This window comes from Rousettus aegyptiacus, unplaced genomic scaffold (genome assembly GCF_014176215.1).
Source record: "Rousettus aegyptiacus isolate mRouAeg1 unplaced genomic scaffold, mRouAeg1.p scaffold_m13_p_13, whole genome shotgun sequence".
Lineage (NCBI taxonomy): Eukaryota > Metazoa > Chordata > Mammalia > Chiroptera > Pteropodidae > Rousettus > Rousettus aegyptiacus.
Window position 1 is genome coordinate 42,560,865 of NW_023416288.1, and position 26,921 is coordinate 42,587,785.

The 26,921-nt window shown below is 46.7% G+C and overlaps 1 protein-coding gene, 1 long non-coding RNA gene and 1 other non-coding gene across 9 annotated transcripts in view; 2 read left to right on the forward strand and 1 right to left on the reverse strand.

The window, feature by feature from the left end:
- Positions 1-504: 504 nt before the first annotated feature.
- IMMP2L (inner mitochondrial membrane peptidase subunit 2) overlaps positions 505-26,921 on the reverse strand; it is a 631,779-nt gene continuing 605,362 nt past the window's right edge. For all 7 annotated transcript variants that reach the window (XM_036231121.1, XM_036231122.1, XM_036231116.1 and 4 more), the window contains one exon: positions 505-1,203. In XM_036231121.1, the coding sequence (XP_036087014.1) occupies positions 1,084-1,203 (120 nt within the window). In that variant the 3' untranslated portion in view covers positions 505-1,083. The remainder of the gene's footprint in view (positions 1,204-26,921) is intronic.
- Positions 8,316-24,636, forward strand: LOC107498367. The gene is made up of 3 exons (XR_001594046.2): positions 8,316-8,437; positions 15,043-15,131; positions 21,718-24,636. It is a non-coding gene; the product is annotated as an uncharacterized LOC107498367 (long non-coding RNA).
- LOC118610813 lies at positions 20,800-20,918 on the forward strand. Its single transcript, XR_004954107.1, has one exon. It is a non-coding gene; the product is annotated as a 5S ribosomal RNA (ribosomal RNA).

A 26,921-nucleotide genomic window follows, 5' to 3' on the forward strand; every position in this document is an offset into this window, starting at 1 on the left:
GAGACTGGGCACACAGAGGAGACTGGTCCAGAGACTTGGTTTCCATCAGCACAAGCTTCTCATCAGTGGGAAGAGCAGAAGAGAGACGCTTCAGAAATACGGACTTGCATGCTGGCAATTTAGCTCCTCATCTATACAATTACAGAATCGATTATGCTGACATTATCCCACTTTGCAGTCGGTGATTTCGGTACGACAAGGTGACCACTGAAAAATCATTGGGGGCCAGGGGGATCAAGCTTAGTTGATCTAGTATGATTTTTTTTCTTCCACTTCACTTAGGACATTTCACCAAATAGTGACCAGACACTGATAAATGAGTTTATTCATCCATGTGAATAGGTTTGAGATCACTCAGCTTTTTGATGAAGAAGGGCTAATAAGAAAGGTTCGAGTGTATGGAAGTATAGATAGAATTGGTTTTCCATTACTTTAATTCCAAGAGAGACAAGATAGTCCTCATCATGGATGTACAGGGTAAATGACAAACACGCGAAAACAGTACCTGAGCAAATCAGTGTTTTATTTTAACATCACAGTTCACTGTTCTCCCTAAGTGGCAGTCACTACATTGCAGATGCTGCGAATTACAATATAATTCCTGCCACTATGTGTATAATATGTTTCTTCATTTCTATCTTAAGAGCAAATGACATTACTCAAGCAATTACTTTCATCAAATATTAATTTTCATATTCTTTCAGCAGCAAGCACCAAAATCAAAACCCAACAATGAGTAGAATAAATATGCATAACAAAATCACAAATTTACTCCCATAAGACATGTGGGAATAAAATTTTCATATTCCCAAAGGTCGGCATTGTTTTTTGTTGTTTTTTTTTTTTTGGGGAATTAAACAACAGAGTATTATAATTCACCACAAATCAGGAGCCATTTAATACTGTTTACTATTTTAAACCGCTCTCTTTAATAATACAAACGATCTCAATGCAAGGGAAATGTCTCTCGCCCAGCCTTGTCCTGCGGGAAGCCTCGCGCTTTGGGACGGGTCTCCTCCCCTCTCCGGTGATTGGTGGCGCCGTCGCCCCAGGCCGGGCGTCCGGGGAGTCCCGCGCGCGTGGTCACTGCACTTCAGTCTGAACTGGCGTGCGCTCCGGGGGAAGAACCGACTCCAGTCTCTGCCAGCGTCCCGGGGGCCACAGGATGTGCGTGGCGTGGGCGTGCAGGAGTCCCAGCGAAACCTGGCGCCAGGAGAGACACAGAGAAAGCCAAAGAGAAATTATTCTGTGAGCATCGCCACTTAAATGTCTTGCAAGCAGCATTCGACCCAGGACTGACACGCCACGGGAAGACGCTGATGAAGGTTAGAAGCAGGGCGCGCTCCCGTGGCCCTTTCCCAGAAGACACTTTGTGCACGTCTGCCTTTCGTCCTCACACCTGATGTCACTTCACTCTGCACCTGAGCACACTAAGTCGCGGGAGTTACGGGGCTTGCCAGCAGTCCTGTGGCCACCAGGCGGGGGGCGCTGGCCACAGGGACAAGCTGTTCAAACCCGGGGCCGGCTGCCTTCGCCACCACCCTCAACAGCTCGCGCGCATCGACCCTGGAAGTGAGTGTCAAGCTGGTCGAGTCTCAGAATCCCCAGCAGAGGCCCCGGGATCCCAGAGAGACACGAAGACGATATGTTTTGCACAAAACACCGTCCCCCCAACCGGATGAGCGGCAAGAGTTAGATGTGAGATGGCGTGGGGCGGCCCCACGGGAAGGACGCTGCGCCACAGGGAGGCAGTGCCCGTGGAGACGGGTGGCAAGCCCCGGGAAGCCACGGAAAAGGAGCACGAGGAGGACGGCAGTCGGCGGAGCACCGCCACCAGCAGAGATGCCCCAGGGACGAGGAGGCGGGCGCGGAGGCAGCTCTCAGGAGGGGCCCAATGGCTGCGCCCTGGGCGGGCGTCTCAGGCCCCGCAGGGAAGAGCAGAACCTGTTTCCTGCAAACCTGTTTCAACGCAGACCCAGGCCCTCTCCTGCCAGCTTAGCCTTCGGTCAGCGGGCCCGAGGCGGGGCCCGAAAACCTGCGTCTTTTGTTGGCGGTGCCCTCAGCTATATCGATGACATTTGGAAACTTACAAAACACACTCATGTTTAAACACATTATATCGAGTGCCAGCAATAAAGCATACTTCATACTACGCGTCCATGTTACTTGTCATTTTACTTTCAAATGTTTTTTCTATACAGCGGAGCGCCATAGAGATCAACAAACCACATCGCTTTCATTGAAGTTATTCTATTTACCAGCACATACATCAAAAAAAAAAAACAAAACAAAAACCAAAAAAAAAACTCATTGCCCAGAGACTGAAAGGAGAGAGCTGACTGTCAAGGGAGAGATTCCAAAAAAAGACAAGCAGAGATACATTTAAAAAGAGAGAGAAGAAAACCTTCACAACTTGAAATACAAACAAACCCAAAGGGTACCAAGAAGCCCATGGGCCCAATAAAGAAATTTTCTTCAGCTTGTTACTTTGAAAATCAAACACATAGACAACATGAAAATGCGGTACAAAAAATAGCTCTGTTCGCCAGAATTCACCAGTTATTCGCGTATTGTTGCGCCCTTCTCCCTCTCTCGTGTGATCGCATGTGCATTTGTGTACTCGAACTTACTTCTGAACCGTTTAAAGTTGTTGGCCGCATGCTGAATTTACCCCTAAATGAGTACTTCGACGTGTACCTCCTAAAACGTGAGACTTTTTCCTGCAGTAATATTATATATGGAATACTTAATATTAATACATTACTTAATATAAGCCCATATTCAGATTTTTCGTATCGTCCCAATACTGTCTTTTATACTTCTTTTGTTTTTAAAATTCTTAAGGATCATAGATTGCATCATAACTGTCATTATTTCGTTTCAGTTTAAAATTAGTTCATTTTAATCTGGAGCCCAGGCCGGCTGCCTTGTAAAATGTCCAAATCTGTAATTGCCTAATTTTTTCCCCCTCCCGAATGGACTCAAGTTAAACGTTCTTGACAAGAATACTATATAGTTGATAACGTATTCTTCCCGTTCTAGTAGATCAGGAGACACAGAATATCATTTTGACCCATTGTTGTGATAGGAAGTTTGATCGCTTGATAAAGGTGATGTTGACTCGATTTCTCCAGTGTAAACGAATCATTTTCCTTTAAATAATAAGTAACCGCTGGGGTTATACTTTTTCAGTTACAGTTGACATACAATATTATTATATTAGTTTCAGGTATACGACATGGTAATTAGGTATTGATATGACTTACAAAGGGATTACCTCGATAAGTCTAGTACCCACCTCATGCCATACATAGGGATTACAATAATATCGACTGTATTCCCTGTGCTGTATTTTACATCCTGTGACTGTCTTTACAACTGGCAATCTGTGGTTCTTAATCCCTTCCCCCTTTTCACCCATCCCCCAAACCCCCCTTCCATCTGTTGACCATCAGTTTGCTCTCTGTATCTCTTGAGTTTTGTTCATTTAATTTTTTTAGATTCCACCTGTAAGTGAGAGCAAATGGTATTTGTCCTTCTCTGTCTGAATTATTTCATTCAGCGTAATACCCTCTAGGTCCATTCATGTCATCACAAATGGCAAGATTTCATTCTTTCTTATGGGTGATATTCTGTTATGTACATGTACCACCACTCCTTTATCCAGTTGTCTATCAGTGGGCACTTCGGTTGCTTCCGTATCTTGGCTACTGTAAATAATGCTGCAATGAACATATGGGTGCATACAGCTTTTGAATGAGCATTTTGGATTTCTTTTCTTAATTCCAGAAGTGGAATTACTGAGTAATAACGTAGTTCTATTTTTATTTTTTGAGGAACCTCTGTACTGTTTTCCATAGTGGCTGCACCAATTTATAATCCCACCAACAGTGCACGAGGGCTCCCTTTTTTCCGCATCCTCATCAACGCTTGTTTGTTGATTTATTGATTATAGCTATTCTGACAGGTGTGAGGCGATATCTCATTGTGGTTTTAATTTTCATTTCCCTACCGATTAGTGATGTTGAGTGTCTTTCCATATGTCTATTGGCCATCTCTACGACCTCCTTGGAAAAATGTCTGTTCAGGTACTCCACCCATTTTTAACTGGATTATTCCTTTTTTGGTGCTAACTTTTATGCATTCCTCATATTGTGTAGATAATAACCCCTTATCGGATGCATCATTGGCAAATATTTTCTCCTATTCAGTAGGTTGTCTTTTGGTTTTGTTGATGGTTTCCTTTGCTATGAAAAAACTTTTTAGTTTGATGTGGTTCCTTTTGTTTGTTTCTCTGGCCTGAGGAGAAATATCCACAAAGATACTGCTAAGGGTAAAGTCAGAGTTTACTGCACATGTTTTCTTCCAGGAGTTTTATGATTTCAGGTCCTACATTTAAGTCTTTTGAGTTTACTTTTGTACATGGTGTAAGAAAGTGGTCCGGTTTCATATTTTGACATGCATCTGTCCAGTTTTCCCCCACCATTGATTGAAGAGACCGTCTTTAGCCCATTGTACATCCCCTCGCCCTTTGTCATTAATTAACTTACCATACAGGCATGAGTCTGTTTCTGGGTTCTGGATTCTGTTCCCTTGATCTATTTGTCTGTTTTTATGCCAGTACCACGTTGTTTTGATTACCATAGCCTTGTAGTATAATTTGAGATCAGATAGCATGACGCCTCCAACTTTTTTCTTTTTTCTCAAGATTGCTGTGGATATTTGGGTTTTTTTGTGCTACCATATAAATTTTAGGATTGTTCGTTTTAGTTTTGTGAGAAACGCCAACGGCATTTTTTATGCAGATTGCATTGAATCTGTAGATTGATTTAGGGAGTGTGGACATTCTAATGGTGTTAATTCTTCCTCTCCATGAGCACAGTACGGCCTTCCATTTATTTGTATTTTCTTCAATATCTTGTAGTTTTCCGAGTACAGGTCTTTTACTTCCTTCGTTAAATTATTGCTAGGTATTTTATTCTTTTTGATGCGATCATAAATGATATTGTTTTTTCTTTTTATTTTTCTGATAGTTTATTGGCAATATATAAATGAATTTAATTTCTCAATATTAATTTTGTATCACATTACTTCACTGATTTCATTTATTGGTTCTAATAGTTTTCTGATAGATTCTTTAGGGTTCTCTGTATGTAATATCACGTCATCTGCAAATACTGATAGTTCTACTTCTTTCTTTCCAATTTAGATGCCTTTTATTCCTTTCCTTTTTCCGATTGCTATGGCCAGGACTTCCAGTACTATGTTGACTAGAAATGGTGAAAGTGGACATCCTTGCCTTGTTCCTCATCTTAGAGAAAAAATTTGTAGCTTTTCACCATTATGCTGTTAGCTGTGAGCGTTCATATATTGTCTTTATTATGTTGAGGTACATATGTTTCCTCTATCCACACTTTGCTGAGAGTTTTTACCATAAATTGATGATGAGTTCTGTCAAATGGTTTTTCTACTCTATTGATATGATTTTTATCCTTCCTTTTGTTTATGTGGTGTATCATGTGAGTTGATTTACAGATATCGAGCCAAACTTGAAGCACAGGAATAAATCTGTGGATATTTTAAAGTATGTAAATATCCTATATGCCAACATTTTATCTAATCATCTCACTGCCCTCTGAAGGAAGCTGTTCTCCAAACCACTGTATAGTTTCAATCTCATTGATCTCGCCTTAATTATTACACTGAGGATTACGAAATAGTGATTTTCCAAATGTATTATTTCTTTTACATTTATTAGCTTTCAATTTCTCTAAAAAGAATGTTTTTCCTCCTAATCCCAAATGCCTCTTATATCAAAGATTCTTAATTCAGAATTTAGAATCTGATATTATTTTTTGGTGCATTTGATGCTCAGGTATTCTACGTTGGGCCAAAGGGAAGTTCTTTGTTAGCTTTGGACATGTCCCCATCTGTCTTTGAGCACGTCTTTACCTCTTGGTACCACTAGATGTTGTGGGCTTACCTTGTACTGTATACCTGATTCCACCTGAAATCAGACATCTCTTTAAAGAGCTTTGGTTTCTTTTACTGAGGAATCTTATTTAGAAACCAATATCCTGTACTAGATGCACTCATTGGTCCTGGGACTGTTAACTGTCTGTGCCATTTCAAGTTATAACATAAAAAATCCAAACCACGTTTCTCTCTCCCTTCTTCCAGAATGACCATTGTGGCTCCCCAGAATAGGACATTTACACTATCCTAAGATACACACAAAATAGTTTTGAGGTCAGTATACTAGCAACAAGTTTACTGAGTAAAAATCAAGATTTCTTTGCAGTTATTTTGGTCCTTAAAATACATCTCATTTTAAGGATGAATTGGTAGAGTCCTGTGCTCAAACTTTATTTGAATTCATTCTTTTTTTCTTAGTTACGTTACTGTTTGATATGCAGTTAGGTTCATTTATTTCAATTTGTATGCAATTTTAGAGTCGGCTTTGGTTATTTTTCATTAAATTTCATATTTGAATATATAAGCATTTATATGGTTCAACTGTCAAGATTATTCTTAAAAGGTACAGTTGGCAAAATAATGCTCCCCACTCCATCACCAAAGATGTACAGATACTAATCCCTAGAAGGTACGAATATGCACATTACAGGGCAAGGGGAGGTTCAGGTTGCAGATGGATTGAAAGTTACTGACCACTAGATCTTAAGATGACAAGACTGTATTATCCCATAGACCCAAATGTAAATCACGTGGATACTTAAATGTAGATGAGCTAGGCAGAAGGGCCTGATTCAAAGAGAGATTTGCAGATACTATGCTTCTGGCTTTGAAGATGGAGAAAAGGACCATGAGCCAAGGAATGCAGGTGGTCTCTAGAAGCTGGTAAAGAAACAGTTATCCCCCTACTGACACCTTAATTTTAGCTCAGTGACACCTATGGTGGACTTCCAACATCCAGAACTATAAATTTGTTGTTTTAAACCACGTAACTTCTGGTAACGTATTACAGCAGCAGTAGGAAACTAATACCAAAAAAATACAGAGAAGTTCATTCTCATTTGCCCCCTGACCTTTAATAGGTTACTATTTTCATTGGTTTCCGGTTTCTTCTTTTGGAAAAAAGAATATACATACGTATGCATTCTTCTGTCCCCTTTTTCTCTCTTACCAAAGGTAGAAAATTATATATTCCCTTTTATGCCTTGCTTTTATTCTCAACAGTATATCCTGGAAACCACGTCATAGAAATGGAGCCTGTAGTTTTTATGAAAGACCCCTCACTCCTACCCTGAGAGATTCTGATTCGCTCCGTTGGAATCAGTGGCTGAACTTTCCACTTAGCTTCACACTCAGAAAAAGTGAACTTAACCAATTTAAAAAAAAGAACCATTTGAATATTTTCTGAATGTCCTAGGTTACCATTTCCAACCATGTTAATTGCCAGGAGCCTAGATCTAAGTGGTCGGTCATACTGCACTCTGTACCCATTTTTCTTCCTGTCTGGCGTCAGCCGGGCTACAGCAGGTGGTTTCCACCCCAAAGTGACCCTGTTTAGTTTTCACAGCTGCTGCTGTTGTTCCTAGGTCCTTTATTCGCTTTTCCAAGCTGTCTAACTTCTTCCTCAGGTTCACGCGGCCATCTTTTAACCTGCCTTAACTCTTACCAATATGTTTGCTTGCTTGCTTTTTTTAGGTCTGGAGCTTACTTTTGACGTAGCGATTATTATTATTTTTTAATATTCATTTTACTAGAACCTATGTTTCTTTTATTCCAAACATTTATTAGGAGGGATACTACTCTCGCTTCTGGAAAAATAATTCACCCTCATAATTATGAATAATAACGGTTAAAATTCTCAACAATGAATAATATCAATATTGTTTAAAAGCATGGCATGGGATGCAAAAGTGTTTTTTTTTTTAAGACGGAGATGAACATATTCAGAGAGTACCCATCACTGTGGGCTAGCTTGTCATAGGTATTTTTTATTGGTATGTATACAGATATGCAAAAAACACAGTGAGCAAACGGAGAAAGGCATCAAAATGTAGAATTATTTGAACTTTGTATTTTTGAAAGTTGCACTTCAGGTACAGCTTTGGTTTCCACATGTGGGGGTTTAGAGCTAGTCACCCCTAAGTGTCTTAGGTACACACCCATGTCCCCTTTCTGTCCCTGATTGTGCGTGTGGGGTCCCCACACATATGTCCGCATTAGGTTCGGTTATTTTCTCTTGCTAATCTGTCTCATGTCTATTTGATTGCGAGATCAGCCGAAAAGACCTCTGAGTAAGGGACTGTTTCTTCCTCCCCATAGGTGGCGCCGTGAGCGGGATAATGTCACTGGCTGGGACATCATGAGGCCGCTGCGCAGCGTGGAGATCCCGGGGCGTCCGACCCGGCAGGCAGCGGGCAAGGGTCCTCTCCCCACCCCAGACCCGGGATCCGGAACAGCGGAAGTGGTGAGTCTTTCGCAGGCGAAAATACCTGTGAAACTAGTTTCTCAGGCTAGTGACTCTTGGTTATTTCGAATGAGGACTCACGAGGTTGGTTGATTGTGTTTTCCTCTGTCTCGCCTTTCATCTTGTTACGCGACCTGAGAGCCTGGCCTTAGGACGAGTGTATTTCCTCCCTGGAACGTGCGCTTGCTGGGGCGCATCTGGGGGCCAGTCTCATAGACGGGCGTCCCAAGCCTTGGTCAAGCCACAGAAAGCTTCCTGGTCCTCTTTGTCTGGCTCTGCCAACTCCCAGGGGAGTTTGTCAGAAGGGGCCTCAGCCCATCAGGGGTCGTTGTCACCTCAACCGTCACTGCTCGTTAGTACTAGAAACATCCTATTCCAGCGGCGCCTGCCTGGGACCGCGAGTCGGCGGGTTTGTGGCTGGAGGTGTCTCCCATTTTTGTGGGGGGCTGGAGCTGCACCAGCCTCGACGCCTGTGGACTGGAAGGCTGCCTCCTTTATTTTCTTCCTCGGTTAATCCATTAAAGGCTTATTAGTTTGGGTTGCTACAGATTCTGCTGTAAAGGCCAGATGATGAATCCTTTTAATTGGAAAAACTTCTAAATTGAAAAGAAGTTTTTTTTTTTTTGGTAGAGAGCTCTCATATTGTTATAACAGCTAGTCACGAAGAGTCCCTTAGTGAGATGGAAGGACAGAAATTAGGACAAAAATCCAAGTCCTTCCTATTGACCTTCAGACATTTGCAGACATTGGGGGAAAAAAATTATGACATTGGAAAGCGCAATCATTCTGCACTTAAGAAGAAAAATAACATTTAAAAAAATGTCACAAATCTTACCAACCTAAAAATTTATATGTCCTAAGCATCTGGCTTGGTAGCTGTCAGGTTAGAAGCTCCAAATATGGCCAGACAGGCTCGTGGGTTAAACCCCATTTACGACCAGGGTCCCAGCAAACTGCCCGCTGTTGTGGTGCGATCAAATCCAAGTCCCATTGAGCCAATTGAGATGAATTGTGAGCCTTTATTAGCCAGCCGGCGACTGACTCTCTCCACCACACAGGCTTAGAAGAGATCAGCCCCGAGCTCCCAGAAGAGGCAGTTTATATAGCCACCAGCACATCCCTGAGCAGATCACCACACCCTGGTTAACAGAATCAGAAGTAAATATTTACTACTGGCTTACTGGAAAATTGTCCACCCATAACATTCCCCACTGGTTTTCTAGGGGAATTCAAATCATTGAACGGTAGGTCTAGGCCTCATCTAAAGCCATACAAAGACCCCCTCATTTTAGGATGGAGAGAATCAAGACAGCCCACACTGGACCCTTGACAGTCTTATTTTAGTGGGTCCTCTGTCCAACTCAGAGTCCATTGTTTTGATGTCTGTGGTGGATGCATAGCCTTGATTCTGGTACGGTGAATCCAATGACGGCATCTGGCTACCTTGACCGCGGTGGGTGTTGTGAGGATGACAGGGAAAGGTCCGTCCCAGCAGGGCTCGAGAGAAGCAGGCTGTACCTTTCTCACCCAGATCCAATCGCCTGGAGCGTGGTTGTGTGGCTGGACTGGATGCTGAGCAGCTGTTCTGGTGGCAGAGACCAGTTGGTGGGTTTCCTGTCATGTGAGAGAGAGCTTGCAAAGATTTAAGCAGTGAAAAATTATGAATTTTTGTTAGCTTTTCCTCCCCTAACTTGGGGAGAAGTAGGGGTCTTCCAAACATTATTTCACAAGGCATATGCACCGTGCCCTTAAAAGGGCAAAGGGGAGGAGACTCACCCAGTTTTCGCCAGTTTCCAGCTTGAACTTAGTTAAGGTTTCTTTCAAGGTCCTATTCATTCTTTCTATCTGTCCTGAACTCTGAGGCCTATAAATGCAATGCAATTTCCAATGGATCCCTAACGTCTTTGCTAGAGATTGGCTAGTCTGGGCGATGAACGCCAGGCCATTGTCGGACCCCCGTGTTATGGGCAGGCCAAATCGAGGCACTATTTCTGAGACTAATTTCTTTGCTACTACCTGAGCGGTCTCCTGCTTGGTGGGGAAGGCTTCAGTCCATCCTGAAAACGTGTCGATAAACACAAGCAAGTATTTGAATACGAAAGTTCCTGGGCTGACCTCAGTGAAATCCAACTCCCAATGTTCCCCCGGTGCCTGTCCACGAAGTCTTGCCCCTTGTTGTATTTCCTTGAAGGGCTCTGGATTCACTCGTGCGCAGATGTGGCACCGGGCTGATATCTGCTTGGCCATTCGTTGCAGCCCCGGAATGTAATAGTCTCTTTTTAACAGTTCTGTTAACTTGGTTCCTCCCAAGTGAGTTCTCTGGTGAACCTGGGTTATAAGGTCTCAGCTCAAGGCCTCAGGTACTACAATGCGGCCGTCCGGGAGCCTAACCCACCCAGCAGATGATTCTTTGCCTCCCAGCTTGTTGCATAGTTCAATTTCTCCTGGAGTGTAGGTAAGGGTGTTCGTTAGCACTCTGGGTGGTAGGGCTTGCAGAATGTCAATAGGCCCCACTGGTTTTCGGGCAGCTGTCTGATCAGTGAAGGAGCTGCCCTGTGGTGTCTCAGAGCCCGAGTTCTGGTGCCCTGGCAATGGATGATTGCCACTTTCTTTGGCAGCCAAATTGCCTCAAGAAGGGCCAGTATTCCCTCTTTATTCTTAATTTCTTTTCCTCCCGAGGTCAGTAGCCCCCTTTCTTTATATAACGCCCCATGTGTGTGCCGCGGCAAAGGCACGCCTGCTGTCCATGTAGATGTCAACGGTCTTGTTTCTACCCCACCGCGGAGCTTGAGTCAGTGCCATGGCTTAGGGCTTGCGCCCAGGTGACAGTCTCAGTGGTAACCGCTGCAGCCCCGGCATACCTGAGACGAAGCTACTCTCATCTGTAAATAGAGCAGCATCTGGATTCGGCCAAGGGCTGTCTGTCAGGTCCAGTCTGGTGCAGGTGACGTTCTCTAGGACCTCAACGCAGTCATGCAAGGGTTGGCATCGTCGGCCGGTAGGGTAGCTGGGTTGAGAAGCATGACCTGATACTGGGTGATCCGAGTGTTGGAAATCCACCGGTCCAGTGGGCTGCGAAGCATTGGCTAAACTGCGTGTGGGGCGATGATCTGGAGAGTCTGCCCTAGCGCCAACTCTAGGGCTTCCGTAGAGAGGACTGCAGCGATGGCCCTCGAGCAGTCGGGCCTTCCTGCTGCCGCACAGGCCAGTCTTTCGGAGAGGTAAGCAACTGGTCGCTTCCGGGGCCCTAGGGTCTGTGTCAGGACCCCTTTGAAGTTATCCTGGGCTCCCGGGGGCTCATAATGGAAGAGCCCTGACCTCCTCATTCTGCGTCCTCGTAAAGGACGAGGGGGGCCTTCTTTCGGGGGCCTTGTCCTTTTTCACGGCACTCATTCTTCCAATGTCCCTTTTTCTCGCAATATGCGCACTGGTCCTCTTCTAACCCGACTCTTCCGGGTCCATTGTTCGCCCTGGGTGCCTGTTCTCGGCCTCTGCCTTTTCCTGGCGGTCCCTTTGGCTGGGCTTCTTACATGGTTGCAAGCAGGACTTTGGTCATCCTCTTAGTCTGTGCTATATCTACCTCATCTCTATTGTTGAATACTCGTTGGGCTATCTCGACCAGCTCAGACAGGTTCTTTCCTTCAAACCCTTCCATCCTCTGCAATTTCTTTCTAACATCTGGGGCTGACTGGCAAAGGCTAAATTCACAGCCCTCCTATGATTAGGGTCCTCCAGGTCAATAGGGGTATGTAACCAGGGCGACTCTAAGAGTCGTTCCAGGAACGCCGCCGGTGACTCATCCTTAGGTTGCATGACCTCGCTTACCTTAGATAAGTTAATGGGTCGTCGGCCGGCAGACCGGACGCCCTGGAGCAGAAGCTGGCGATACTGTTGGAGAGCCTCCTTACCTTGGTCGGTGTTGGGGTCCCAAGGCGGACGGGTGTTCGGGAGAACATGTTGGATGCGGGTCGGGTCAGTGGAAGGCTGCCCGTTGGGCTCTAATACCGCCTTTGCAGCCTCCCTCTGGATCCGCTCCCGCTCCTCTGCGGTAAGCAGGACCTGGAGGAGTTGCTGACAGTCGTCCCAGTCGGCTGGTGGGTAAAGAAAATAGTCCCTAGGAGACAGGTTAATCCCTGAGGTTTCTCTGAGAATGAGGGGTTCTGGTGTTTCCAATTGCACAGATCCCTGGTGGAGAAAGGGACATAGACCATGAATGGCCACTGAGTTTCTCCCCCAACTAGGGGAGCCAATTGCCGGAGTGGGGCCAGGACTGCTGTCCGGTTCGACGAGTCAGGGACAGTACCAGAGTATTGTGGGGGTCGGCACACAACCCCAGTGCGGGTGTGGGGAGGACTCTGGAGGGGTTCTGCCTCCCTGTTAGAAGGAGACAGGAACGGGTTACGAGGGGAGTAAGGGGGAGGATTAGTGATCTCGGGGTCCTCACGGGGTGCCTGCAAGACAGGGTAAAGAGGGTTAGGCCTTTGTCCGGACGGTTTCTCTTTTTGCTCCTTTGGTGTAGAGAGAAGGACAGACTTGATTCTTTTCCGCTGCGGAGGTCCTTCAGATACGTGGGGGCATCAGAAACAATATCGATCCACACATCGATATATGGAGCCTGATCAGGGTGGCAAGGATTTCCGTAGATAATATTCCGCACCTGAAAGGCTGTTTGCAGGTTGAGTGACCCCTCTGATGGCCACCCTGTTCCAAATGTGGGCCAATCTAACTGGCAGAACCTCTGAAGGTCAAAGGGAGGGACACTGGCTCCGTAGGCATGGGCTCGTCTCCTGAAATCCTTAAAATGATTAAGGAGGCACTGAAGGGGGGTAGGATGGTTCGAGGAAGAAGCTTGACTCATGTTAATAAAAACAGGCAGGACCCCCACAAAAGCCAGGGCTAGGATCAGCTTCTGACCTAGCGTCTAATCGGACGGGGCCACGGAGGCCAGATCTAAGGAAAGAATTAAAATACCACACATCGATATATGGAGTAAGCTCATGAAAACCAAGGCAATAAGAGGGTAACAGTATATTTTGATCAGTCCAGACAGACAGACACAATACAGACAGACAAAGCAGACTGCAAGTAACACAAAACGCTAGCATATCAGGCAGGTACTGGGTCAGGATCTGACATCTCAGACCTGACCGTACTAGGGAAGTTGTGCCGGGTCCAGCCTTCCACTAGTTCTTAGGGCCCACAGACAGGAACAGGTCTAAGCCAAGGCTTAGACGAACTCCAGGGCTTACCGGCAGACAGGTCTAAGCTGAAACTTAGGTGTACCCTAGAGCTCACAGACAGACAGATACTCAGAACCCTGAATACCTGTAACACCAGAAGTCAAGTCTGACGTCTCAGACCTTGACCGAACTAGGGAAGTGTTGCTGCGTCCAGCCTTCCACTCGTTCCCCGACAGATACCCAGGAACCTGGATACCTGTAGGGAACCTGGATACCTGTAGTGCAGTCTGACTCACCGGTGAAGCTGCTCCAGATGGCTCGTGCCCAATGGTTACAAAATTTTACCTTTTGTCCACCTGCCCTCCTGGGCGAGTCTGCCTGGCATCTGGGGCTGAGGAATGTCTCTCAGCGGCTGTCCCCTAGACAGGGCAGGTCCTCGCCCAAGGTGGCCGGGGTTGTGGGTCTTAGAAGATCCTCCCCCCTTGGAGATATCTCTCTGGGGCCTCCAAATGTTGTGGTGCGATCAAATCCAAGACCCACGGAGCCAATTGAGAGGAATTGAGAGCCTTTATTAGCCGGCCGGCAACTGACTCTCCACCACGCAGGGTTAGAAGAGATCAGCCCCGAGCTCCCAGAAGAGGCAGTTTATATAGCCACCAGCACATCCCTGAGCAGATCACTACACCTTGGTTAACAGTTGGCCATGAGCTTATCCTTGATCAGATTACCACACCCTGGTTAACAGAATCAAAAGTAAATATTTAATACTGGCTTACTGGAAAATTGTCCACCCATAACACCCACAAGGAAACTATAAAATCACAGTGGCTGTTCTGAGGAATGTTCCAGTTAGATAAAAACGTTTAAAGTGCAGAAAGCAAGGGTTCCCAAACCGAACAAGGGCATGAGATGGCTATTTTTTATCGGCATGCAGAAGCCTACAAAGGTTTCAAAATTTCCAAGCTCCACTGAAACATTTATTTAAGAGGACTAATGAAAAAAGAAAAGGTAAGAGGTACCTAAGACAGATTTGACTATTAAGGTAACTGCTGCCCCCACCGCCACCCCCGCTGACATCCTCTGTCAGAGCTGCCTTTGTACTCAGAAGAGAGGATTGAACAGTTACTTTTTTAAAATAAAACCACCTCAGGCTACAGACCCAATCCCTGCTTGGGTCATTTTTACTCCTAGGTCAAAGGCTGACCTAAGAGCCATAACTAAAATGTTTTCAGCCCAGGGAGGGTCCTGGAAAGTTTCTTTCTCAATGGATTACATCCCGAGGCCAGTGTGAGAAGGACATAATCTTTGCACCTTCTTGGGTCCGTGGGGTTGTGCAATACCACCAGAAATGCTTACTGTTTTCACAGCTGTCACCTAACAAGATATTGGGAAAAATTTCATAATTTACTTATTTTTTTTTATCAGGAATTGGCTGAAGTGGAAGCTAACGTCAGAGCCTGAGAAGGACTGTACCCCAAAGGAAAGAAACGTTCCAACGATGGGCGGATGGATCTGTGAGTACTTTGCCCCATTTAGGGGCCAACCTAATGAAGGCAACTGTGCTGTTTTATAAAGGAGGTCTTTGTAGGACCAGAGGTGTGGCTCTGGAAAGAGTTCGAAGCCCACCCGTTCATCATACCAACCCAAGGCCTCCCCTGGTCCTCCGGACGCTTATAAATACTGGCTTTGGGAGACCATGTCCTTCCAGGAGGGGCCTGCATTTCTCTCCAGGTAACTTTGAAATGTAAACACCTGGTCTTCCCTAAGAACCGTCACTGGAACCATCTTTCGAAATGTAAATTTCAGGAAGGTAATTCTTATTTAAAAAAAAAATTTGCCATCTAAACTGATCAACTTAATGATTGTTCTTTTATAAACTAGTGAGTTTTGCATTATGGTGCCTGTCTTGTGGCTAGAAAATTTCTGAAAAATCTCTGTATGTTCATGTGTGTGTTGTGTGGTATTCTCAGTTCTCAAAAATATAACAGAAACCAACCCAACAGCTTTTCAGAATCACATGATCTGGGGAAATAGTTGATATTAAAGCTGGTTTGAGTTTGGTTTGGATAAATAGGCATTTCTTTAGAATCATCAGCATTAAATAATACTTTTATCCTACGTGGGTTTATTAGACTCATGTTATCTCTGTTGTGTGGATGAAAAAGTTTCTGTGGACAGAAACTTCACAGGGAGGGCTGGTCATTAATCCCTAACTGGGCAGGTTGGGGGCAGTCATGCCCAAGCCTGTCACTTCTTTATCAAAAGGTCATCTTTGCCTTTAGCAAGCCCTGGCCATTGTCTCTGTGCATCTACCTCAACACGCCCTTTTCTGACTCCTCCTTCTACTACCTAATCAGGCTTTCAGAGCCTGCCTCCCCCAGCCTTCAAGGGGAAATCTGATCCCCCCCTTGCTTTATCTCAAATGCAAAAAAGAAAATGCAAAACTGGTTTTCTCCACTGTATTTGAGATCTTGTAAGTTTTGGTTCAAATAAGCTCTTATAAAAGTCAATACCAGTTCAGACATAACTTACGTCAATAGTTGCAAGATTTGTCAGCAAGAAAAATAACTTAGTATGATGAAATTTTCATAAGTAATCCAAAGTTAATTGTTAGGAGCAAGTAAGATAATGTAAGTAGAATAAAAAGTTTCTTTGTAGGTTAACTCTTTAGCAAGCAAAACTTTAATTACACATAGAGTATAATTATTGCTAAAGTAAATGATGAGAAGTCATTGAACATCTAGACCATTTCTAAGTATGCTAAATGAAACATGAATTACTAATCACAGGCTTATCTGCTTTTTGACTACAGAGAAAAGAAAGGTATTTGGGCCTGTTAGCCAGATAGACAGATATGAGCAATAGGGAAGTAAAGGCCCCACCCAGAGACCTCCCTTAGGACAGCCCCAAAACACCCATTTTACAGTTAAAAATTACCATTAACATCTTGGAATATAAGGAAGTAAAAGGCATAAAAATAACCGCTGGTTTAGTCTGTCTGGCCAGAGCGCTTAGCAGTTAGTACGTATACTGACCTCCTTTAACCTCGGCCTCAGTATACCATCTTAGTAATATCATACGAATGCCTGGAAGTCCACGAATCTAATTATAACAGACTGGATTCGGGGTGACCACAGGCACAACAGACAAAGGGCTCTGTAACAGCTAAGTGTCACTCAGCTGACCTCACATGCCATCATCCGCTCGGCACTGCCCCCGTGACCACCGTCAAGGGTCAGTATAAGGTACAGTTCCCAAAGCCTGTGAAGCTGAGACCATCTCTGGTGAAACACACGTTAATAAATCTCACCGTTCCTAAATCTCGCTGGTCTGTAAGTCTTTCCTATGTCGGCAGAAACGAACCCAGCTTTCGTAGTGTCCTCCAGGTCCATTAATAAACATGTCTTGTGCCACATTTAAAAAAAATTCTAGAAATTATATGTTCATAAACCTATCATTCTAAATACAGGTATAACAGACAATTCAAAATTGCTTGCTTACTTTTCACTAAGATTTTTTTTTAAGGTTAAGAATTCTAACACATATTTAAAGCTTCAAAATTGATAATAAGAAAACGACCGTATATACAAGATAAGTGTTGACCAAAAAGAGAAAAGTTTTATGTTGTCTTAATCAGGTCCTTGATTACTTAAAAGAAACTGAATCTACTCATTTGTAAGAACTAAGTTTTGCTAACCATCATGTAAATTTTTATATTCGTCTTTGAAATCTTTTCTTGTCACTTCGGCTAAACAGATAATTAAGAATTACTTCAAAATGACTTATGATCCTATTTAGTGAAATGTCCAAAATATATTTTGGCAAAATTCTCAAAATTTAAACTACAGAGTTTTGACCAGAAAATAACTTTGAGGCATGTAGTCCAGCAGGGACTTTGGAATACCTCAAAAGATTTTCTCTCCTTACAAAAGAGGCATTAAACTAATTCGGCTTATTTTGGGTGTGCTGAAATTATACGGGAGGTATTGCCAAATAATAACACTGAGCCTTCCTTCTGTAACAGTTGTATGTGATAGAAGTGTTCCAGAAATTCCTGGAAACCTGAGATGTCCCGACATAGGGTGTCTGCCATCAAAACGGAGGCACACACTAAAAAGACTGAAGCGATCTCCCCAAGGTTGTCTCGGCTGGCCTCGTAATCAAATAGACATGAGACAGATTAGCGAGAGGAAAGGACCAAACCTAATCCAGACATATGTGTGGGGATCCCACACGCACAATCAGGGACAGAAAGGGGACATGGGTGTATACATAAGACATCCTGAGCTGGGGCTGAGGTAAGGTGCCTTGGGGGCTTCAGAGGGTCACTGCAGGATGACAGGAGCAGATATTTAGTTCATAGAAGTTTGTCCTGCCCTACAGACAGGTCAAGAGAGGTCCTGTCTGCTAATCTCCCATGTGGGGCAAGGCCCCTCATTCGGTTCCTTCCAGGTAGTCGAGGGAAGGGCGGAAGTTTCTCCTGAGCCCCCAGCCAAAGTTGCCCTGAGCTCAGAACAATCCCCACACCACAGAAGCACATCTCGGGCCCTAAGTTAAAATGAGGCCGTGAGAATGGGCCCTAACCCCACCTGACTGGGACCCTTTGTAAGAAGAGGAGATTAAGGTACGCGAAGAGACCACGGCGCACCTGCCCAGAGGAGTGAGCATGTAGGGACACACGGTGGCCGCCGTGAGGCCCGAGAGAGGCTTCAGAAGAAGACCTGCTTGCTGACACTTTGATCCTGGATGTCGAGCCTCCAGACCTGTGAGGGAATTTCTGTTGATTACTGTAGGTAGTCTGTGGCATTTTGACACGCAGCCCTAGCAAACTAATGCAGACATGAATGAAACGGAATCCTGCGTGAGAAGCCGGTTCTACGTGGTCCCAATACGCAGAGAGAGAAACAAAAAGGACATGTTGAGGAAAAATGAGAAGCATTTCTGCTACAAAAAGGAGAGAGATGCTTAAACACATATGTATTTTTTTCTAACAGGTTAAACGCTGTGACCAACTAACCTAATCTTTCGCTGGGACTTGGCTCCCCTCTTTGCGTCTCATGCCTAACTGTCGCCTTCAAAAGATGCATAGTGTTTTCAAGCATAAGGAATGCACCAAATACTTCAACAAAAGCATTGAATAAACCATTACACGCACTTAGCAGATCCTCACGGTTTTAGACGGAGCGCAAACCTTCCAAGTACATTTGATTAAAATATTTTCTGAAAATGAAATACAAATTTAATGTGCACTATTAGCAAATAAAATCTGTCTTTGATGACTTGACTTAGCATCGTGAGAGAGAAATTTCCACATACACAAAGCAGCAGTCAGCTCCATTTATTCTACAACATTAAATTACCCACAACTATTTTTGAAAGTTAGATCGAATTGGAACACTATCCAAACTCTGAAGAGCGCTATTTAAAAGAAGTACTGGCTTCCCGCAGCCTGGAGGACGTGAGCCTTCCAGTCCGACCCCAAGGCCCTTCAGAGTCGCTTCTTTCCAAGCTTGTCGTCATGGTGTCTCAGAATGAGCGACGTTCTACGCTAGGGGCCTGGCCCTCGACACCCGGCTCCCTGCTCCGGATGGCGGCTGTCCTCCCAGATCGTAACCCCCTTCCCCACGGCCCTAGGATGCACCATGGAAAACGAGATGAAGGGACGTGAGAAATTCTGAAGTCATGGGTGACGGGCTGCGAGGGACGGACAGCCAACCGGTCCCGCCGAGGGGCTCCATGTGGCCGCAGTCACAAAGAGGTTTTTAAAGGCGCCATTTGGAATGTGAAGCACACATGCAGAGATTTAAAATATTCACAACATATTTCCTGCGTCTTCTTAAGCATTTTTAAAATACGTTACCCTGGCCAAGTCAATGGGTTTGGGTCACCTCTGGTGACAGCCACTTACCACCAACACAAATAAACAACAGTAAGAAGGAGAAGAACTTATTACCACTAATCGCCAGTCTCCTGGGGTGTGTCCCACTGGTTACTGGGTAACTAACTGCTCACTGTTCTGGCTATTTGTCCTCTTCCCACACTAAAATTTTCCAGAACGCGACATCAGTCCGCTGACGGCGGTGGCCAGGGCGCACATCCCAGTGCTGCCTTGCGACGGTGCCGCAGCTCTTTCTGGACTCGGGCACGTGTCCTCGCAGCCACCCTGAGACCAGGGGTGGGAGCGGGCCACGGAGGAGGGACCCGGACTCCACGCACGGCCTCCGCTTTGGCATCACGCCTCCAACGTGCTGCTGCGAGTGGGCAGTGCCGAGCCCCGGGTATCAGCCCTGAGGGACTCGGGCCCTGCGCACTGGTCACCAGTCCCGGGCAGGGGACAGGGATTAGAGAGGCGGGGCTCCGACTACATGGCAAACAGCAAAGGTCAGCACAGTGCCGGCCACCAGGACTAGAAGCCCACAGCATCTTGGCGTCAGAGTCGCCAAGGAAAACACAACACGGGCACGGGTAGGGACAGAGCAAGAAGAGCCTCACGAGCGGGGACCGATGGCACTCTGCTCTCCAGAGGGGAGCCCTGAGCTTTCTGACCCCGCCTCCCGGGTCGCCGTCGGTCGCTAATGTCGGCATCTCACGTCTCCATAACGACACCACACAAGGCGCAGAAACGACCTGAGAGACGGGGAGAACGAGGGAGGGGAGCAGGGTAACGCCTTCGGGAACAGCATCGAAGTGAGCTTTCTCGCGAATATTCGCACAAACAGACGCGCGGTCTGAGTAAATCAAACAATTAGGAATAAAGGCAGGCAAAACAAATGTATCGGAAAGCCAGCCCCTGTACTGTTTCTAAAAAAATGAAAAATGTTCCTAACAAGGCTGAAGAACAGAAACGATGCTACCTACTTTATTTTAAAAAATAACACCGGTTTGGATCCGCGTCGGCGCATTTTGACACGGCAGGCGAGGGCTGTGAAGGAAACAGCGGCGGCTTATCTGCCATCCGCGTACACATTCCCGAGGCGCCTGTCTGTGCACACTGAGCAGATAAACGAAGCAGGGCCAGAGCCTGCTTCGTTTTGAGCGAACTCTGGCTGCGATTTACTCGAGAGAGCAAAGCTCCGGTTCGTCGGGAGGCGTGAGGGTCACATGGCAGAGAACCACGCGAAGGCAGGCAGGAAGGCAGCAAAACGTGCAAGATCTGAGCTCTAAGCAAAAACATACATATAGGTCTATGGCCACGCCACCCTGAACACGCCCGATCCCATCTGATCTCGGAAGCTAAGCAGGGTCGGGCCTGGTTAGTACTTGGATGGGAGACCACCTAGGAAGACCAGGTGCTGTAGGCGTAAAAAATAAGGGATTGTAAACTGACAAGGTCCTTGCAATCTGTGAGGTCAACCAAGGGTGGCCTCGCCAAAAAATTACACACACACACACACACACAAATATATATATATGAGTAGAGGAGGGGAGAAGGGAGGCTCCAGGGGGAGGGGCGGGCGGGCAAGGTCGGCGACTCGGGCAGTGGCGGCCTGTGGGACGGCTCTCAGGTGGGAGAGCACCTCTCCCATCGCCCCCTCCTGTGGGCCCCGCTACCAGCGCCAGTAGGGGGAACACGTCGCTGTGCCGGACGCCCTGGCACCGTGGCCTTTCTCCTGAGCTGAGGAGGGTCCGAGTCCTGCTCCCTGTGAGTGCCCCCCTCCGTGAGAACACCTTCCTTCCCGCAGGTGTAACGCAGACCCCGGTACCACACCTGACGTCAGGGCATAAGAAAGTCCAGTCTTTATTTAGCCCGCGCCCTGTGTCTACTGATAATTTTTGCCATAGGGACGTTAAGGTGCTTGATGTGGGCGCTGCCCCAGCTTCTGCTGGGAGTGTGTGTCACACATGGTAAAGACACTGTTTACAGACGCTGTTTACGGACACGATGCCACCTCTCCAACATCCCGAAGGCGGAGTTCTGAAACACGTTCGCCCTCCAAAGTTTTAGAAACAGTATTAATATTTTTAAATACCTGCAAAGGTAAATGTTTACCAAAGAAGATAAATGTAATCGGAGTTTGGGCTCCATCTTTGAGGGGAGAGGGGCAGCCTGCTGGAGGCAGAAACAAACACGAGATAATAATAAAGGTCTCTGTCCCCCAGGGCCTCGCGATCTGGCGGGAAGGACAGCTGTTCAGAGCATCAACGACAACCTGCCACGCTAGACAGACGGAGGAGCCAAGGGCCCTGGGAGCAGGGCCTGCGTCCTCAAGCCTCGGGAAGGCTCCGCTGAGCGGATGCCTCTAAGCTGGCTCCAGAGGGGGCTGGGGACATCCTCTGCCAGCCTTTCACCGAGAACATCCTCCCAAGCCTTGTTGCCCTCCACTGCATTTTGAAATCGAGACGGGATAGGTTGATGCGACCCAATATTTTGCAATCGAAAACAAAAACCGTGTGCTTTACAAAAGACTCAGGACGAGACTCTTGCTTTTAAAGGCCTCATGCTAGGACAAGTGTTTTCCTTCATTACCAACAATTTTATCTTGAATCCTTTCAAAGCAATTTTCCTGTTCGAGACTGAGCTTTAATCGGAAGGCATTTTCGGGTCACTTCACGGCCTCCCCACGCTTCGCTAGATGACGGCGGACTCAGGCCTCATCATTCTAGTCCTCACAAGACACCTTCCGTAAGGAGCTAGTTCAACATTCTATGCAAAAATAGACGCAAGACAGGCCTCCAGGGGTATCTGTAGCTAATTCTCATGGATTAATTTCCCAGGATTGAGGTTTATGCACCAGTCTTTTTACCGCACAATCAGATCACTGGCGTCGAAGTGGTCTCAACTCCTCGTTTTGCAGCTCGATTATGCAGGTGATGAAATACTTGAACGTAATCTGGACAGTTAGCAACCCACAGTATCCACGATAAACCACGGTGGACAGACGCTATTCTGACCGATGCCTCATTGTTTTACTTATTTTCTCTCTGGTTTCTGATGTTCCAACTGCTATTTTTATGCAGGCGATAAGTGGTTCGTATAAATTCAAGGGGACAGAGGCGGAAAAGCCTTGATTGTTGCTGACATCGTCTGAAACCGTATTTTTGCCACCTGGGCAGGCAGCCACTAAGAAGGACTGGGCTGCCATTGGCAAGTGAGGACTTGGGACAACAAGATAGCCCGTATCCATTGCCAGCCCTGCTGCTAGGTGGAGGCAACTTTCTGCCCCGGTCACGGTCACCTTTGTCCATATGGGCGGTCATCCGTCATTGAGTCCCTACCTAACCATCTCTTCCCACTCCCAGCCCTTTTATTCCGTCTTTCAAAAAGAAATTTAGGTGGTTTACAAAACAACCAACCAGGAACAAAAGAAGATAAATAAAGTGACAACTACAGGGACCAAGAGAGTTGCTGTGGAGACTGCCACACTCGGAACTTAGCTATCTGAGAGCCAAAGCGAGGAAGAAAGTGCAATTACAACGCTCACAGGCCGGAGGAAATGTCCCAGTTTTTAGGGAAGCTACGTTTTTATCCAATTAAATTTCTGCAAGCTATTTCTACAAGCGATATACCTGGGGTCCACCACGGGGTAGTATAAGTATCAAAATAGACTACGTCCACTGCGGCAGGCTCCCCCAAAAGGCAGAAGCACAATCCACCTCGCTGGCAATTAGACAAACATGGTTCTGCAAGAGATTAAGGCAATGGAGTCTTACAGGTAACCTAAAGACCCAGCTTAGGCCCAGGTAAGTACTTGGATTACCTGTAGGCATGGATGGATAGGATGTCCTCTAAACGACCTTTAGGAAACATCATTTCTTTCACCCAAGTTTCTGATTGACAACATCTGCTCTGCGCTGCCTGTGGTTGGACTTAATTCTTGACCCCAAACTCTCGCTCTGCACCTGCGAGCGAATGGTGAGTGGGGATTAGTGACCCCATACGCGGCCCTTCCTTCTGGGAAGAGCGTCTCGGCGGTCAGAGCCGGAACTGCTGTTCCCAGGGGCCTCCCGGGAGCTTACCGCAGGCCAAGGAGTTGTGTGGATGAGGAAAAAAACACAGCACGTGGTATAATGAAAGATTACTGAATGCATGGCGAAGACCCTGGCAATACCGGCTTCTCGCAAAGAACTTTCTGCAGGTGTCTGAAGTGTGAGAGGGTCACATGGCGAAGCAGGACCTCAGCGGTGACTCGGAGCGTTACGGGCATGGGGCGCGCAGGGCGCATGGTGCGCGTGGGTACCGCCGGGTTTTTTTTTTTTTTTAACATGTTTAACATTCTAAAATTATTGGTTTTAACAGATGTACAACCTACTCGAAAATGCAACGGAGTGGGCATTACGGGACAAGCTGGGTCGAAAGCACTAGCAAAGGCACGTGAATGGCCACGGCATCCGGCTCCACGTCCCTGTTGAGAAACAGCTTTCACAGCCCATGCTGTGCGGGTTCTGCGAAGAGCGTGAGCCGCATGTCGAATAAAATCAAAGATTTTAAATGTAGAGATTAGAGATGATTAAAGATTAAAGATGGAAACCTCTCTTAATGAAACTTCCTTTTTGTTATGTTAATATAAGTTAAAATTACAGTCATAAACAAACACGAACTTCAAGAACGTCAGTAGGTTCTTATATAAATATCTAGGGATATTAAGAACATGGACTTTGGAATCTCAAAGACTGAGTCCCCTGGGCCCAGCCAGGTGGCACTGGATAAGGTATTTAATATCTCTGAGCCTCAGTTTCTGAATATCTACAATGTGAACAAAACAGTAAGTATCTGAAGGGCTTACTGCTGTGGACAGAAAGGGGCGCTGTCATGAACCAACCAAAGCAACCTAGAAGTTAAGTCTTATTCCCATTCCCACGGCTGAGGAGACGGAGGCTCAGAAATGCCGCCCACTGTCACCCCGTTGGGGCTGGGACTCAGCCACGCCGCGGCTCCCCGTACGAAGCCCTTGTCACCACCCCTGCCAGGGACTCCCGCGCCCTGGACACTGTCACGTTTGGCGGGGGCCCTGCGCCAGCGCTCTGTGAACCCGCGTCTGCCCCGGGGAAGTCTGAGGCTTTTCACTCTCTGCAGAAAAAGCGAACGCTGCACCTTAAGGTCTGCGCGCGCCCATGCCACTCTGGGAGGCGTCGCTGCTGAAGCCGGGGGAGCCGGGGGCAGGGGTGGGGGGTGGTGGGGGCGTGTTCCAAGCCACCGGGCTGTGAGCACTGCTCGCTGGCAGCGACGAGGAGGCCGGCGCTCAGCACGGCACGGTGCTCATGATCCCGGGGCACGAAACGCTGGAAGACCGTGAAATGCACTTCTTTTACTCTGCACAACAGACATGTAAAAGCCTACTGTGCGCAAAGCACAGCGCATACGTCCTGCATCCACCAAGATGCTTGAGCCGTAGACTCTGGCCTTGAGTGGCTTACGACTCACGGGGCGGGGACAGCTGTCACGGGCTCGATCCCGGGACGTGCTTGTCGGAAGGGGAGGTTGCAGACGGAGTAAGCAGGCGAGTAGTGGGGGCCATTGAAGGGTTACAAAGAGAGAGGTGCTAGACGAACAGGACATGCCACCCCCGACTGCCATCGAAGGACAGAAAAGGCAAAAGAGCCCTCGGGTGTTTCACAACGGCGCTGACAGGAAGATGGCGGTGTGCTGGGGAAGGGAACAGAGAGGCGACTCTGAGAGTGAAACTCGGGCTTCCTCGCGTGGTGTGTACGACCCTCCGTAAACGCGCCTCTGCTCCGTGTCCCAGCCGGCGCCCTGCGTCACCCTCATAACGGAGGAGCTCCCCCCGAGGTGATGGAGGTGTCCGCCGACTGTGCCTCTGTCCTCACGCGGGCTCTGTGCCCCACTCCTCGTGTTAGGAAACTGTCATTAATCACGTCCCCTACCAGAGTGCAGCGGGAGGACATGTTCACAGGTCACCAGCAGCAGAAGCCTTTGCGTGAGGTCTTTTCACTCAGGCCCGGCCGTAAGCGGGCAGCCCACCACATCCAGTACTAACTGGCTTTTGAAAGGACGGTCCCAGTTAGCTTTCTTTTCCTTTAAGTGGCTTCTATTTTTCCTAGTTAGATTTACTATGTCTTCTTTAGGACAACTGTTTCATTACGTTAAGAGATATTTTTAACTCAGGGGATGGAGGAAATAACTTACACTAAGCACAAAGCGAGCATCTCCTCTCTAATCATCGACGGTCCTGAAAATTCGGCACCAGCAGCACACTGCCCTGTCCCTGAAGTGGCACGGTGTACCCAGGAGCCGAGGGGGAGCCATGACCGTGACCATCGGTGGCAGAGCACACAGAGCACGTGTTTGGAGTAAAACAAACAAACAAAAAAAACCCGTGTTGGGACCCAGACTCTGAAAATCAATAGCTGATCATCTTTGGTAAGCGACTGCGCTTCTTTCTCGTGGTGACAATGGGAGCAGCAATATCAACTCAGCAAAGGTCATCCCGCGAATGGAAAGGTGTGACCTGAGCGAAGCTCTGGCACGGAGCCCAGCTACACACTGACTGCTGTGACAGCCGACGGCAAGTCAGGGGCGGACGGAGCCTGAGGTTGATGCGGTGCCAGCGAGAGAGAAGAAAACGAGGTGTCGAAAATACCTACAGGAGATCGCATCTGTCGTTAAAGGTGAACTGTTAACTGCCCAATTAGCAGTGACGCCTTTGAGGGAAATTGTATTTGGTTGGTTCGTGATAAGTTAAAAAAAAAAAAAAAGAAAGAATTGCAAGAAAACATGTTCTAATAAATTTCCTTCTCAGGAACTCTGTCCACAATAGCAATAAAACACGGCTGCTGTTATGTTTCGTTTTTTTCATACAGAGCTGAAGTTTGCAGGAGCTTTTCTGGGTACCCGACGAGCTCAATAAAAACAGAATCCTTTGGATTAAAGTAAGGTCCCTAAGAGACCTGTCTCTGGTGAAGGCGTTTGCAGAAAGGAACGACAGTAGAAGAGGGGACTTCATCACATGACATGTCACTAAGAAACCGCTTTTAGGTAAATGGCAATATTCTCTTAATTTCTCCGAGCTCTTCAATACCAGTTAAAAGGTCCATCGGAAGAATAAATTTTCTTAGCAAAATAGCCGTGCATTATAAATGGCGCCCGCCATTCCTGACCACTGACTCATTAACTTAACTCCTGCTGGCTTCTATTTTTACTAAAAAGACTTTTGCTCTTAAAGATCGACACACTGAGTGGCCCGTCTGTAGTCTCTATCAGTCCGTCCTCTGCAATAGTCAACTGTGCTGGTCCCTTCCTGCTGGGAAGTCACCCCGTTGACTACCTTGCTTCTCTTCCTAGAGCTCTGAACGCAGGTTAAAGGTGTGCCGCTTCATGGTTACCCACCTGCTTCCTGAATACAGGT